Source organism: Trichogramma pretiosum, unplaced genomic scaffold (genome assembly GCF_000599845.2).
Source record: "Trichogramma pretiosum strain Unisexual culture from Peru unplaced genomic scaffold, Tpre_2.0 scaffold62, whole genome shotgun sequence".
Classification (NCBI taxonomy): domain Eukaryota; kingdom Metazoa; phylum Arthropoda; class Insecta; order Hymenoptera; family Trichogrammatidae; genus Trichogramma; species Trichogramma pretiosum.
Window position 1 is genome coordinate 717,796 of NW_019641674.1, and position 13,970 is coordinate 731,765.

The window sequence follows — 13,970 nt, forward strand, 5'->3', positions numbered from 1 at the left end:
TCATGATTACTTTTTAATTTAAGCTAACACTCTATGATACAATAAATACGCGTGTACCTCTTAATTCTTTCTTAGCGTTGCAACATTCACATCGTTTCTATGTTTAGTACCTATAGAAAAACATACTTATTGTATATACAAATCATAAGAATAATTCTATAACTCTTATTATTAAAGATATATGTCAAAGTTTAAGAAAGAGTTTTTTATCTTCAACAAAGTAAGATGAAGCTTTCGTTAGCACGAGACGTGGGTTAACAGCTTCTTTTGCGGGCGTGCTATCAGCAATACCTGTAGGCTCACGTAACATCAGTGCGCTGCAAATGTCGTCCTGGAGGAGGTTGCTGTTGCTGAGGATAGCCCATGTTGGCCCTCAGGAACTCTGAATGGCGAAAGACATCGTGAGGATTCGACAGAGTCGGTAACGAGGGCAATGTAGGAAAGAGAGAGCTGAGCATGGTCGCAGAATCAGAGGCGGAGTATATGCTATTATTTGGCATCGTTGGTGGAATCGAGGATACGGGTGGACAGTTTGTAGCTGTTAAAGAATTCGGATTATGATGGGAGTGATGGTGTGAGTGATCAGGAGCTGGCGGTGGTGGAGCAAGCCCTCCTGTACCAGATAGCATGAAAGACGTACCTGCAACAATAAATTTGCGGTTTTCGAATTTCTAGTACATATATGTTTATTTAAATGAGCGGTGCACTTCGAGCAGCCAAGCAGTCAATAAAATTTCCAAATATCAAAATATTTTCAAATAAGATAGGAGGCTTTAACAGCTGATTAACTTTTAGAGGACCGAGATACGCTATAAGGCGTATGATTCTTAGCATCCAAATATTTGATATAAATTTAGTCTAATGTTATGGGCCTTTGATACCTTTATTCTTTAAAAAATGTGTTTTATTAAATTCACCAAATAGCGGTCTTCTTAATGTCAAAATCAAAATTGTTATAATTTACCTGGAACATTAGATGGATTGGGGTGGATGCTTGAACTTAAACTTAAAGAAGATACACCGGGATAGTCTGCATAATCAGACTTTGGGTTATCTCTCAGAGTTAAAGTTGCTCTAGAATATGATGATGATTTGGGAATATAGTCCTTATCTTTATCCTTATTTTTGTCCTTTTTACTACGCGATTTTCCAGAACCAACGCCAAAATGCAACAGTTCCAAATGTCTTCGCAAATTTCTTGACTGTCGTATGACAGCTCCACACAACGGACAAGTAGCTGGTTGATCAGACAAAGTTCTTGATTTCGAGTTCCAGTCTCCTAAAATCAAAGTTTAAATAATAACAAAAAATCCTGAGAATCGCGTAAGACGCGTTAATGATTCAAAATAACCGGGAAACTTGCAATTCGTATTTAATGAATAGAACACTGAATTTATTTTAAGATTTCAAAATTATATTGTACGCTGATAGTTTTATTTACAGCTTATAATAAATTTTATAATAGAAAATTTTTTTAGCACTTAAATTAAAGAAGCCGTCAAATATCTAGATTTAGTGATAATTTTTTATGAATAATGTAATCATAATTCATGACTTATTAAGATTTAAGCGGCCTCGCTCAACAAAGTAATATGGTGTGTTCATTTACATTCATTTTTTTCTACAAGCTCATTGAAATTTTAATGATTACATCAACTCTGACATAAACTTTCAATTATACAAAATTTATGTTAATTCATAGGTGATTAAACTTAAATCTGCATTTAAACTTTTAAGTAATACAAATAATTAAATGAATATCATTATGTGATATAACTTTACGTATTATAGTACATTTTATTACACATCAGCCCCACAATTAAGACCAAAAAATTCTAATAAATTAAGTTTACAAACATATACAAACATACTCCTTACATAGAATTTCGAACTCAAAAAACTAGTTTTTCCATTTGCTAGAGACTCAATATGTTTTACTCAGCTTGAAATAAAACATGCATTCATTATTTGTCTATTTTTTCTCATCATTTTGAAAAAATTTTAGAAGTCAGACAAATTTATTTATTTCAAGTTACAAGGAATTCAACATAACCAAGGGATTTTAATCGTTATTAACATCATTTGTCCACGATAAATAAACAAAACTTTGACTGATTAACAATAGTTTTCTTCAAATTCCATCGGGCTGTATCACTTACAATTTGTTTTAGTAAAATCTAATCACATATTTTATAATTTCTAAATTAATTTATTGGAAGATTGATAGATGAAACAAAATGCCTCATCACATTTGCTTCATTTTCTACATAACTGTTTTCACCAGTTTTCTAATTCTAAAGTGTGAGTATTTATAATCGGTTGTTGTAGGTACTTATTAAACTTTTAATTCATTTCGAATTCACTTAAAAATGTTTGCAGGACGTAGCTAAACAGTCTTAATAATTGTCACTGCCACATCATTTAAGGTATGAAAATTATAGTATCAAATATAAATGTGTGTACCGTGTGACGTAAGTACTTAACTACTATAGAAAACATTTCATCAGTCTATTTTAAACCATCATTTAAAAATGTATTTTTTATCCCAGTTCAATAGTCGTGATTCATTCATACTTATTACTGAATGATCTTCGACTTAATTTTGAGCCTGGTTTTCTCCTTTTTTCATCTAGCTACTGTTGGTGAAGATATACTGCTATGTGGTGAGACAACATTAGAACCCTGCAAAGAAGGAAAAATCATGAAAGGAAACTGTCTGAATTGTTTCTTATTACAAGTTTTATTTTGAATCAAAAATGCTCACCTCGGACTTAACTTCCATAGACATATTGTTTGGCATCATTTGACCGGAGTTTGCAGAAAACCGATACTTGCATGAAGATAACAGATGTCGACGCAAATTTCTGGCTTGGCGCAAAGTTGATCCACACAAGGGGCAAACTCCTGGACAATCTGATGCTCCACGAATTTTAGGTGTTGATTGAGTTGTAGATGAAGACGTCGAGTTACTTGGAGCTGCAGTTGGCTGTACGGATGAACTACTACTTGGAGCTGGAGAGTATGGAACATTCTGAATGCCTCCAGTAAATTGTGGAATATGTAGTGGAGAGTACGGCTGCATAGGCATAAGGTTATGCAAATGTGGTTCCACTTCAGCATCTCCTATCAAGGCTGATGGGTTGTGTTCAATCACAGGGTGCACCAGTTGATGTGGCAATGGCGTTGGCATGTGGTGGTTTGCATGTTCAGATCGGTGTTTCACTGTTAACAGACACAAACACAATATTACCATACTGAGGGCTGAACTGATCTTCTGATCAAAGTTTAGACCACGCCAATTTAGTTAATGTACAGTCAACCCAATTGTTAGGCAGTTCAACCCATCCGATGGTTGTGTTTGTGTCCGTGCTTACTTCTTAAAGACATTAAAAATACATAGATCGAAACGAATTCCTACTTAAGGGTATGATACATTTTTCAAAATGTTGTACCAATCTTGAATCGATAGCGGACACAAAACACAAGTTTCAATGGATAATTTGAATCATTAACAGAATGAATCATTAAACATACCTTCATCGTCAGTTCCATCTTTGTGTCCGTAATCTAATGACCTATTATCTTCTGAATCTAAGGATCTAGAATCAAGGCTTGAATGATATCCAGCTCTGGGCCACTTTCCACCACCACCTTCTTGTTTCCTCTTTTTCTTTCTTCGATGCTGAGCTCGATAGGCATCAAGTGTTTCCCTGGCTGTAGCAATGTCATTACAGCCAGGTATAGAAGAGAGAGGAATTTCTTCTCCTTTCTGAAATTGAAAAAGTAGTTTTAGGTATTATATCAATTTTGTTTTTTAAAATTTTTAATTGTATCTAAACCTCTGTCATGATGGTTGGTGGTGCAAGACCGTGAATGCTGAGGCAATGCGCTGCCTGCAACAGCGAAGGCAACTGTGAGGGCTCCACGCTTATTTGTCCTCTGTACACAAATTCTAAAATAGCCTCTAGATCATCTGCACTAATACCAGCAAGCATAACCACTGGATGCTGGCATGGTGTCGTCTATAAAATTTAGAACGATAATGTGGTTAGAACATAAAATTTTTTACATGGCTATAAGTATAGAAGTATTCGAGAGCAGATTGCATTATTGTACCTTCAGAATTTCAAGGAGGAAAGGACTCGCCGCAGATAGTACTATTTTATGCGCAGGAAAATGTTGTCCACCAGCTGTTAGTGTCACGTCTACTAAATCTCCGTGTCCGCGAAGATGTTGCACAGCAGAAGTTAGAGATGAGCCATAATCATTCCAGTGCAAGCTGTACAGTTGTTGATTGGTGCTACCCATCTGGATAAAAACACAAATAGCATATTTAATTGTGGCAAAATAAAAGTTGCGTGTTGGCAAATAATACGAATACAAATAATTACACATTGGTATATAAGTTTAGATTATAATTTAAACAATAATTCAACACGAAGTTGAAAGAAATTGTTAAAGTACAACATTGGCTCCGGGCGAGAGATCCGGAGTGCGTACATATTATATCGCGACGCTCAAAGGGCATTAACCTGGACCCTCCTCTCTTTCTCTCTCTCCTCTCTCACTATGCCATCTCTCCGTGGCGCACAAATAAAACACCCGGCGTCCCGCAAAGTAGAGGTTCAGCGTATAGAACAGTATAGTGTACATACATACTTACATATATGGGTCAAAATAATACTTTTTTACAAAACCGTGCGCACGTATGTCACCGATCTTGACGCGCTTTTGGTATGTTATAGTACATGGTAAAAAGGTCCCAAAAAAAAATTTTTAGACCCCCTCCCCCCTCCTACCCCCCACTTCCGGTATAAACGTCCATTTTCGATCTATATTTTTTCTGAGGACATGAAGCAAGTAAAAAATCTGAAAAAATTCATAAAAATACTTTTCCACAATCCAAACAACCTTGAATTTTTTCAGATTTTTTGAGTGCTTCAGGCCTTCAGAAAAAATTATTGAAAATTTCAAAAATCGAGATACGGCGGTATGAGCCGATGTAGTACTCGGAAATTTTTTCAGTTATTTTTCGCATTAAAAAACATAACCTCAATTTTTTTCAGATTTTTTCAGATTACCTAACGCACCTTTTGAAGCCAAAAACCGATTTTTTTGACGAAAATAATTTTTTTAGGACAGTACGGAGCCTCGAAAAATCTGAAAAAAATTTTTTCTTGTTTTTTTCATCAAAATACGTAATCTCAAATTTTTTCAGATTTTTTAATTGAAGGCGATAGCTTCTAGGGCCGAAAAATGCTATTTTTAACAAAAAATGGTTCCTAGAACCCGATGGTTCCGGTGAAAAAATTTGAAAATATTTTTTTTGAATTCCTTGTCAAATTTTAATAAATTTTGACCGTTTCAAAAGTTCGATTGAAGCTTCCTAGCTCATTTTAGAGCATCAAACGAGTTTTATCATTCCTTAATGTCTTCAGAAACGTCTTCAGATATTTTGCACTAATCTTTGTCCTGCTCTAAAATGAGCTAGGAAGCTTCAATCGAACTTTTGAAACGGTCAAAATTTATTAAAATTTGACAAGGAATTCAAAAAAAATATTTTCAAATTTTTTCACCGGAACCATCGGGTTCTAGGAACCATTTTTTGTTAAAAATAGCATTTTTCGGCCCTAGAAGCTATCGCCTTCAATTAAAAAATCTGAAAAAATTTGAGATTACGTATTTTGATGAAAAAAACAAGAAAAAATTTTTTTCAGATTTTTCGAGGCTCCGTACTGTCCTAAAAAAATTATTTTCGTCAAAAAAATCGGTTTTTGGCTTCAAAAGGTGCGTTAGGTAATCTGAAAAAATCTGAAAAAAATTGAGGTTATGTTTTTTAATGCGAAAAATAACTGAAAAAATTTCCGAGTACTACATCGGCTCATACCGCCGTATCTCGATTTTTGAAATTTTCAATGATTTTATCTGAAGGCCTGAAGCACTCAAAAAATCTGAAAAAATTCAAGGTTGTTTGGATTGTGGAAAAGTATTTTTATGAATTTTTTCAGATTTTTTACTTGCTTCATGTCCTCAGAAAAAATATAGATCGAAAATGGACGTTTATACCGGAAGTGGGGGGTAGGAGGGGGGAGGGGGTCTAAAAATTTTTTTTTGGGACCTTTTTACCATGTACTATAACATACCAAAAGCGCGTCAAGATCGGTGACATACGTGCGCACGGTTTTGTAAAAAAGTATTATTTTGACCCATATACATACATACGAGTCACAGGTGCGGAGAAAGGAGGAAAGGGGAGGGCAGAAAGTACGTCGAGAAAAGAGGAGAACTGCGATCCATATAGGCAGGCGTTGCACGGGACAGTGCGAAAAGTGCAAATGAAGGTAGTCTCGGCCCTGGGTACTTTAAACGGGGATAACATTATATACAAAAAGACTACGGACATACCCGATGGCAGGTAGCAGCAGTTTCACGGGGTCCTTATACATGTTTCTCGGATGTTTTTTTGCACAGGAGCTGGGTTGGGCTTGTGCCCGCAATTTTCGTGCAGATGCGTGATGCAATGTCAGTTTCGTACCGGACTAAATTTGCTCGATTGAGGTTGCCTCGAAAGCGGAGAAGTTCCCGTTATATATATAAATATATACATGATATATATTTCTTTTACTCGTTCAGTCGTTGTCGCTGGCAGTTCGCACTCGCAAAGGCGCCTGGTCGCGTTGCGTTGTTATAGTTGCAGTAAGATACGCATACGCGTTATACACGTTGTATACGTGTAGGACTGCTTTCTTTACTCATACATCGAAACGAAGCTGCTCCATTTGGCGTGTGCCTCGCGTGCCTCATATACGTGCAGCGAGAACGAGCAAGCGAGAAAGAGACAGATGTGAACAGTCGAATCCCCTCGACGCCCTCGCAACCCGCAATTTTCTCAGCTCTTGTTCAGCGAGTTTGTATGCTATACATAGCTGTGCGCATGCGCGCGCTGCAGTCTGTGTCTGAGTGTGTACTCATGTGTATTGTGTGTGAGCTGAGCCGGAGTGTGTGTGTGATGTGCACAATGTACATACACACGCATACACCGACATCGGCCACTGACTTCACAAGCGCACGCACACACTTACACACTCGAGTACGCAAAGCACAGGCAATCGACTCGTGCCAGCATTGCCAGCCTTTATAGTGCGGTACAGACTCACAGACTGCGAAATACGAATGTCGGGTTTGCTGCGCGCTCCGATTGGTCGCTCTGAGAGACGAGAGTATACATGTGTATATGGTGGCAGCGCATCGGGCTCGGAGGCGCAAATTCTAGAGACGCCCCTGGCTCTGCGCGCCTTGAAAATCGTTTCGAGCGGAGTACGGCACGCACACAGAGCGTGCAGGGGCCGCGCAACACAAGTTGGAATACTGGAAAGTCTGGGGAGCAGCCACCGTCGGCGCAGCAGCAACATACCGGCGCATCGACGTCTACGCAGACGCGAGAAATCTTTTTCGGAATATAGCTGTACTACAGCTCGAACAAGCTATTCTTACATGAAAATACCAATCTAATATGTACGCGGATGTTGAGTATATGCAGGCGCGAGATATTACGTTGAAGCACGAGGTAAATCTGCGAGTGCTAATAGACCGCGAATGAAGAGCGTCGGTCAAAAGCTGTGACGAATGTTGATCATTGTTTTCCAAGAGTATATATACATACATATGGCACAGAAACAGAGGCCGTGACGAGTACACGGTTCACTACATAGGATCTTGCGTGCATGTATTCATCATCTGCCTCGAGATCTAAAAGCATTCGCTCGTCATATTTACGAGACATTTAAATAAATTCGGGTCTCGAGCATTATAATAGGAGCTTCATTGCAATTAAGCATGAAAAGATTAAGAACGTATACTAACTTCACGTGCGGCCTAGATGCCAAGTACGACTCACGTATTATATAGCTTGTGTTTATTATGAGCCGAAGCCATGTAGCGATGTAGGTGTGTGTATTCGCATATAGGAGCAAGCGCGCGTGCGTGAATACAGATACATACATGTGTGTATGTATATATGTATGTATGCGTATCTCGTGTAACTTGACGAGTGTGTAGTGTACAAAAGCGAGTATACGTTTTGTAAGATACGCGTTTGTGTAGAGAAAATGTATGGTTGTGTGCGCGCGTCTGTATACAGTGTGTACTCACCTCGGGTTGGGAGTGCGCGAGCATAGTGTGATTGCGCTCGGGGTACGGCTTGGCGGCGGCTTGTGCGAACCCGCCGCTGCTGAGGTGCAATCGTTCCGCAGCCAGCTCGAAAGCGTTATGACAACAATCGTAATAATACGGAAAAGCGTGCTGCACGCGTGCAAAGGTCGCAAGGACGACGATGCTCTGCACTTGGCTATAGAGACGCGCAGTGTCGTGTCAGTTGGCACGAACGTCCGTAATATTGTAACGCCGACTCGTATGCCAAACGCAGTACAGCCACTGCACTATCTACAAGGTTGGGCCTTTTCGCGAAAAGCGCTCCTGACACTGCAGCAGTTCCGATCGAGCCGCGCTCGAGGTGAAAGTTGCACAACACTCGCTCCTCTCGAGGAACAAGCCGATGATAAGTAGGCTAAACAACGCGTCGTTGGGTACTTGGGTTACTCGCTGTTCTCGATCGAGGCCACGATCAAAGTACTGGCCTTTAACCGATTGCTCGCTATTTTTTGCCACCTCCAATCACACGTGCCGATTATTGACGTTCAACGCGCAATACACGGAATGTTCATAAACAAAAAACAACGACGAACAATAACGTTTTTAACTACAAAACTTACAACCAACAAGTCACAAGAGAGACAGAAAACACTGCCGACTCTCTCGGAGAGACTCGTTATACTATACTATACGGTTCTCTCTGAGTGAGCCGTTCTCTCTCTCTCTCTCTCTCTCTCGCAACTCTCTCATTCTCTCTTAGTTTCTCTCTCTCTCTTTCTCTCTCTCTCTCTCTCTCTCTCTCGCTCTCTCTCTCTCTCTCTCTCTCTCTCTTTCTCTCTCTCTCTCATTCTCTCTCTTTCTCTTTCTCTCTCGCTCTCTTGCTTGCTGACTTGTTCGCCCTCTCTCTCTCTCTCTTTCTCTCTCTCTCTCTCTCTCTCTTTCCTTTCTCTCCTCTCGCTATATCTATCTGTACATATATATACATATATACTTATATATATTCTATACTTGCAAACGGCAACACGAGTGAGAGAAAATGAACTGCACTAAAAGCTAGAGCGAGAGAGAGAGAGAGAGAATGACAGGAATTGAGTGTGTGTGAGTCTGTATACCAGAGCGAGTATACATGTTATATAGATGCGCGTATAATATATATAGATATACTACCAACATAGAACGGGGAGTCGAGCAAGAGCGAGAGAGAGCCTATTAAGCGAGAGAGGAGAGGAGAGAAGAGAGCAGACGAGAGAAACGCGTTCAGCACATACAGCAAAAGGGGAGCGAACAACCAACGAGAGAGCGAGAGAGTTTTTTAACACGAAGAGAGAGAGAGAGAGAGAGACAGAGACAGACAGACAGAGACAGAGAGAAAGGAATGACGCGCGCGCAATGGGACTTTATACATATATACATGCAGTTTTATATAGGTATATACATTTAATATATGTGTGTATGTATATAAATATGCATGCAGTATGTATATAACTGTGCATACTCATCATATATATATGTAATATAATATTTAGATATATATATGCACAAAATAGCGAAACAGACGGAGATAGTTAGGATGAATTTGTGCATTTTGGTCTGTTTTCTTTTTATGATTAGCAGGTCGATATGCCGGCCATCGTTGCTAATTTTGAAATATCAGAGCTTTATAATGAAAGAGATAAAGAGAAGGAAAGAAGCAATAGACCTCATTTGATAACGGCGGACTGAATCTCGTGGATTTACATCGCGTACGTTTGATTTCGTGCTATGCATACACGCAACCAAGTGTGTAGATTATATCTTAGTAGAAAGTAAATTTTGTACTTACCCATGATTACGGCAAATTCGTTGCAACGGCTTGATGCGCGTAACGTGGAGAAAAACATAAGCCAGCTCGGCAGAGACAGGGCGTTCACTGTTTGTCCAAGAAGCTGCTGTCTGCAGGTAGCTAGTCGTTGGATAGAGCACTGCAATCGGCCGTCCGTATACTCAGCAGTGTGTGCGTGGTATCAGGGCTTGGAACGCCAGCAGCATCAGCAACAGTAGCAGCGCACTATGTATAGGTAGTAGCAGTTGCAACAATAGGTCCGAGCAATAGATAGGCTTAAATGCACAGTGTATTCGAGTGGCGTACGTATGCAGTTTGCACTTGTGTCAAAGAATCGAGTCGAGACGAGCTATCTATTCTGCAGCTCGATAGGAAACGCGTGTTATATCGTAGACGCAGTGGCGAATTACGAGTACACAGCTTAATACTTTTGAGACGATGTAGGTATGTAGGTGCAGGCGCGCGATAGTGTGTGTGTATAATATTGCAGCTGCAGCGAAGAGAACCGAGCGAGCCAAGAGCCAGAGCAGTAGCGTATACGATACGTGTTGTATAGCGGTGGCGGCGCGGCGACAGTCGTCGAGTAGTCGTTGAGTCCTGTTTCGCCGTCTTCTTGCGCGCAGCGCAGCTCGCAATTCTCGCTCGTCGCTGCCTATATAATATACTCGAAAGTTGCTTGCTTTTCGTTACAGTATTCGCATGCCAAAAGCGCGCGCGTGAGAGAGAGAGAGAGAGAGAGAGACGAGAACGAACACGACGACCCTTCACCCCACCACAGCTTCTCTTGCTTCTCATGTATATGTTGTTGTACGAAGCTATATCTTTCGTACACTCGAGCAAGCGCAACGACGACGACGACGACGACGTTCTGTTCTGCAATGGGCTAGCCGCGGAGTACTCGGTGCGGCTTGGCTGCACACCGTTGCGCCGTAGGCAGCGAATTTTCGCACTCGCAAGTCGCATCGCGTCTTGGCATTCCGAGTTCGAACTTGGACGTGCGTTGGAGTCTTGGGCGAGATGGTGCTGCCACGAGCAACGCCTTGAATCGGAGTCACGATCGACACTCGAGTCGGCACTCGGCAGTCGATTGCAGTCGCAGCGTTCGGCAGTTGGCTCGGTAGTTTGCACCGATACTTCTGCACGGCTCTACAATAGCGATTGCCCGTTGAGTTAGTACATTGAACAGCTCACAGTGCAAAAGCATAACTTGTCTCCTTGCTCCTTTGTCAAAATTCCACTGTCCTACGTCTCGTCTAGTCCAAGAGCTTTTTTGCGACTCGCGCGCTCTGGTCGTTTTTAATCAATTAAAAGTATTTACATTTTCAAGTCCATACATGCGTAAGATATTAACTATTAGTTCTTAAAGCATACTAAATATCGTCAAGTAAAAAGTATAATTACGAACCATTTCGAGTAATTTATTTAATTATTTGTATATTATAGCAATAGTTAAATTGTGTCCTTGCAGTAATATAATCAGTAAATAGCAATTGAAAAATTACTTTTACGATACCAAAATTCTGCCATCATCAAGATTGATATCTGAAATTAAAATCGTTCAACCCTAGTCTTTGAGTAATCATTTTTCAATTATTTAATTTAATAAATTTGAGACAATGTATTCTCAATTTTTTTCGAAAAATATTTTTTAGGTTTTTTAATGAATAAGATATTGAGCGCTGCATCGATTAAAGTTTAAAAAAGAATTTGGTTTTATTAGAAATAGCTAGTAAAGCAATGAACTGCACGAGTCAGAGCCATCAGAGGTGTTTGCATCCGCACTGTTTACGTAATTGTGGCCCGGAACATGGAGGAAAAAATGGAGGAAATCACAAATATTATTGAAACGATTAGATTCGAGCAATTTACTGCGATGCGCAAAAAGCGACACACGTCATGGCAAGCTTGATAATTATATACTCGTTTGTATTTTTGTAAAACGTCAGATTTGTGCCCCTGGCGTGTGTGCGCGAGCTGCGAGATAAGTGAGAATCGTCGTCGATGCGAAAAGAAGCTCTCAAACCAAGTTGTCGATGAGGAAGCCCAAGAATTCGCTGACCCGCGAATAAACTCCTGGGAAGCCAGCTGAGGCGCATTGGAAGCCCGTTGACACTACGCCGACCAAATACCAAGTGTTGCGCAGCGGGAACATGAGCGGCCCTCCGCTGTCGCCCTGCAACAAGCCATTGCAATCGTATATAGATACATTTCTATTTGCGGCGCGAGCATATTTACATCATATTACCTGACAAGCGTCGATTCCGCCGGCGTCGTAGCCGGCGCACAAAATCCTCTTGTCGACCAGTATCCTCTTTTTGGCGTAGAGCTTTTTACACTTGTCGACGCTGATTACCGGCACCTGAGCTTCCTGGACGATGCTGCTCGTTGGGCCTCCTGCAACGCGACAATAAATTGGCTTTGCTCAGAGATGAGCTGATCGACAATAATGATTAGTCAGAAGCAAGTACCGTAAGACGTTGCTCCCCAACCAGCGACGTAAGGGAAGCTGCCGACTAGATTGCGATTTCTTATTCTGCTCTTGAGTGGCAGGCATATCGGTCGGATTTCCACTGAAATTAGCCAAGCAATTGTGCAGCCGCTCGATTAGTTGCTGAATGGGACTTACGTGTAAACTCGACGTCTCTACTGAGTCTGAGCACGGCTATGTCGTTTTCCTTGGAGGTCCGATTGTAGCCCGGGTGGGGAATGGTCTTTTCAACGCTCACGTCGACCGGCGGTGGCGTGTCTAGCGGATGCTCGTTGTCCAGGTCGAAGGCGCCCAGCCTTACGACGAATGTCTCGGTCTCGTCGAAGGCCGCGAGACAGTGAGCCGCCGTGAGAACGTGACGCCTCGAAACCAGGGCGCCGCCACAAGTGTTGATGAAGGACTCGTTCGAGTGCTCTGTTGCTGGGACTCGGACGCCGACAGCGGCCAACCACGGCCAAGCACCTGCATGCAGCCGAACCATCAATCTTGCACCTTTCTCGTCAAATTTTTTCACCTCTCTCTCTCTCTCTCTCTCTCTCTCTCTCTTATACCGTCGCGATCGTGATGATCTTTAAGAAATTCATACCGATTACCGAGGGCTCGCCGCCGACTACGCGATTGTGGGGAACGTCGCTGAATCCGCAATTCGGTGGAGCTATTGGAAAATAACTCGCTGAACTGTACGTCCCAGGCCTTGCAGCTTTCTTCTTGCCGTCGGTGCAACATACTTCTGGTCTTGTATGACTGCTCGGGCATTCCTGGCTCGACTGCTTTTTTAGCTCGGCGTCTTTAGCTAAACTTCTTTTGCAATTCTTTAACGGAATGCATACGCCTCGTTTACCCTCGGAGTTTTTGCAGGCAGTATTAACTTCAAAGACAATCATCGGTTATACTCGCTTCTTTCAATCAAACTTTTTCGTCGTATAAGATCGAAGAGTTACAATACAATTTTTTGGCAAAATTCAGTTTTATTTGAAACATTTATTGTCTAAAGTTTTTTATCTTACTGTTTTTGCAGGCTTCTTGCGAATTATTCATTCGCGATTTTACCAAAAATTTGTGTAACGGAACAATTCAACACATTTAAACTTTACCGAAAAATTTAAAATATTTGTACCTTTTTTGTGAAATTTAAAACAATCAACTGATAAAGTAATAATCAACGATAAAATAACTATAAGATTCACTGCACTGAAATTCATTGCATTTGTATTTAATCAATTTGAACAAAAATGCTAAAAAAAACTATTTCATAGAAAATGAACCGCTTATAAGCAACTTTCACGAGACCTTTTCATCGAAACTTTTTATAGAGACTGCAAAAAAAGTTACCGGCTTCCTGTCGTTCTTTTGATAAAACGAATGTGTTATTGATATTCCTCGTTAACACCTGGTAATATACTTATTATTTGTATTTTCTTTTCGGAATACCGCATATCGCATAATTGAGCAAAATTAATTTTTTTTCATTTAATTACCGTAAAGTCGAACTACATGTCAATAAAAGTT

The 13,970-nt window shown here is 40.6% G+C and overlaps 2 protein-coding genes across 9 annotated transcripts; both read right to left on the reverse strand.

The window, feature by feature from the left end:
* Positions 1–36: 36 nt before the first annotated feature.
* Positions 37–10,812, reverse strand: LOC106649790 (broad-complex core protein isoforms 1/2/3/4/5-like). Of its 6 annotated transcripts, none has more exons than XM_014367420.2 (6): positions 9,974–10,812; positions 4,117–4,308; positions 3,840–4,022; positions 3,535–3,769; positions 965–1,279; positions 37–640 (listed from the first exon to the last, which is right to left on the reverse strand). In XM_014367420.2, the coding sequence occupies exons 2-6, from the start codon at positions 4,306–4,308 to the stop codon at positions 300–302; spliced, it is 1,266 nt and encodes a 421-aa protein (XP_014222906.1). In that variant the 5' UTR covers positions 9,974–10,812; the 3' UTR covers positions 37–299. The 6 variants fall into 6 exon arrangements, with proteins under 6 accessions (XP_014222906.1, XP_014222898.1, XP_014222931.1 ...); XM_014367412.2 differs by lacking the exon at positions 9,974–10,812 and adding an exon at positions 8,152–8,821; XM_014367445.2 differs by lacking the exon at positions 9,974–10,812 and adding an exon at positions 8,772–8,811.
* Positions 10,813–11,661: 849 nt separating this feature from the next.
* Positions 11,662–13,886, reverse strand: LOC106658790 (venom protease). 3 transcript variants are annotated; one of them, XM_014381027.2, is made up of 7 exons: positions 13,752–13,886; positions 13,579–13,652; positions 13,048–13,329; positions 12,600–12,923; positions 12,442–12,543; positions 12,219–12,367; positions 11,662–12,146 (listed from the first exon to the last, which is right to left on the reverse strand). In XM_014381027.2, the coding sequence occupies exons 1-7, from the start codon at positions 13,757–13,759 to the stop codon at positions 11,991–11,993; spliced, it is 1,095 nt and encodes a 364-aa protein (XP_014236513.1). In that variant the 5' UTR covers positions 13,760–13,886; the 3' UTR covers positions 11,662–11,990. The 3 variants fall into 3 exon arrangements, with proteins under 3 accessions (XP_014236513.1, XP_014236433.1, XP_014236595.1); XM_014380947.2 differs by having other exon boundaries at positions 13,579–13,886; XM_014381109.1 differs by lacking the exons at positions 13,579–13,652; positions 13,752–13,886 and having other exon boundaries at positions 13,055–13,294.
* Positions 13,887–13,970: the final 84 nt, after the last annotated feature.

Bases quoted from the DNA above. Each gene is read 5' to 3' on its own strand.
- LOC106658790 (XM_014380947.2), bottom strand. From the start codon at position 13,663: ATGAATTTCAGTGCAGTGAATCTTATAGTTATTTTATCGTTGATTATT. The intron at 12,544-12,599 runs GTAAGTCCCATT...GGCTAATTTCAG, and splicing joins TAGAGACGTCGAGTTTACAC to TGGAAATCCGACCGATATGC. The intron at 12,147-12,218 runs GTAATATGATGT...GGCTTGTTGCAG, and splicing joins GCGGAATCGACGCTTGTCAG to GGCGACAGCGGAGGGCCGCT.
- LOC106649790 (XM_014367412.2), bottom strand. From the start codon at position 8,175: ATGCTCGCGCACTCCCAACCCGAG. The intron at 1,280-3,534 runs GTATGTTTAATG...CTTTGATTTTAG, and splicing joins AGATGGAACTGACGATGAAG to GAGACTGGAACTCGAAATCA. The intron at 641-964 runs GTAAATTATAAC...TTATTGTTGCAG, and splicing joins CAATCCATCTAATGTTCCAG to GTACGTCTTTCATGCTATCT.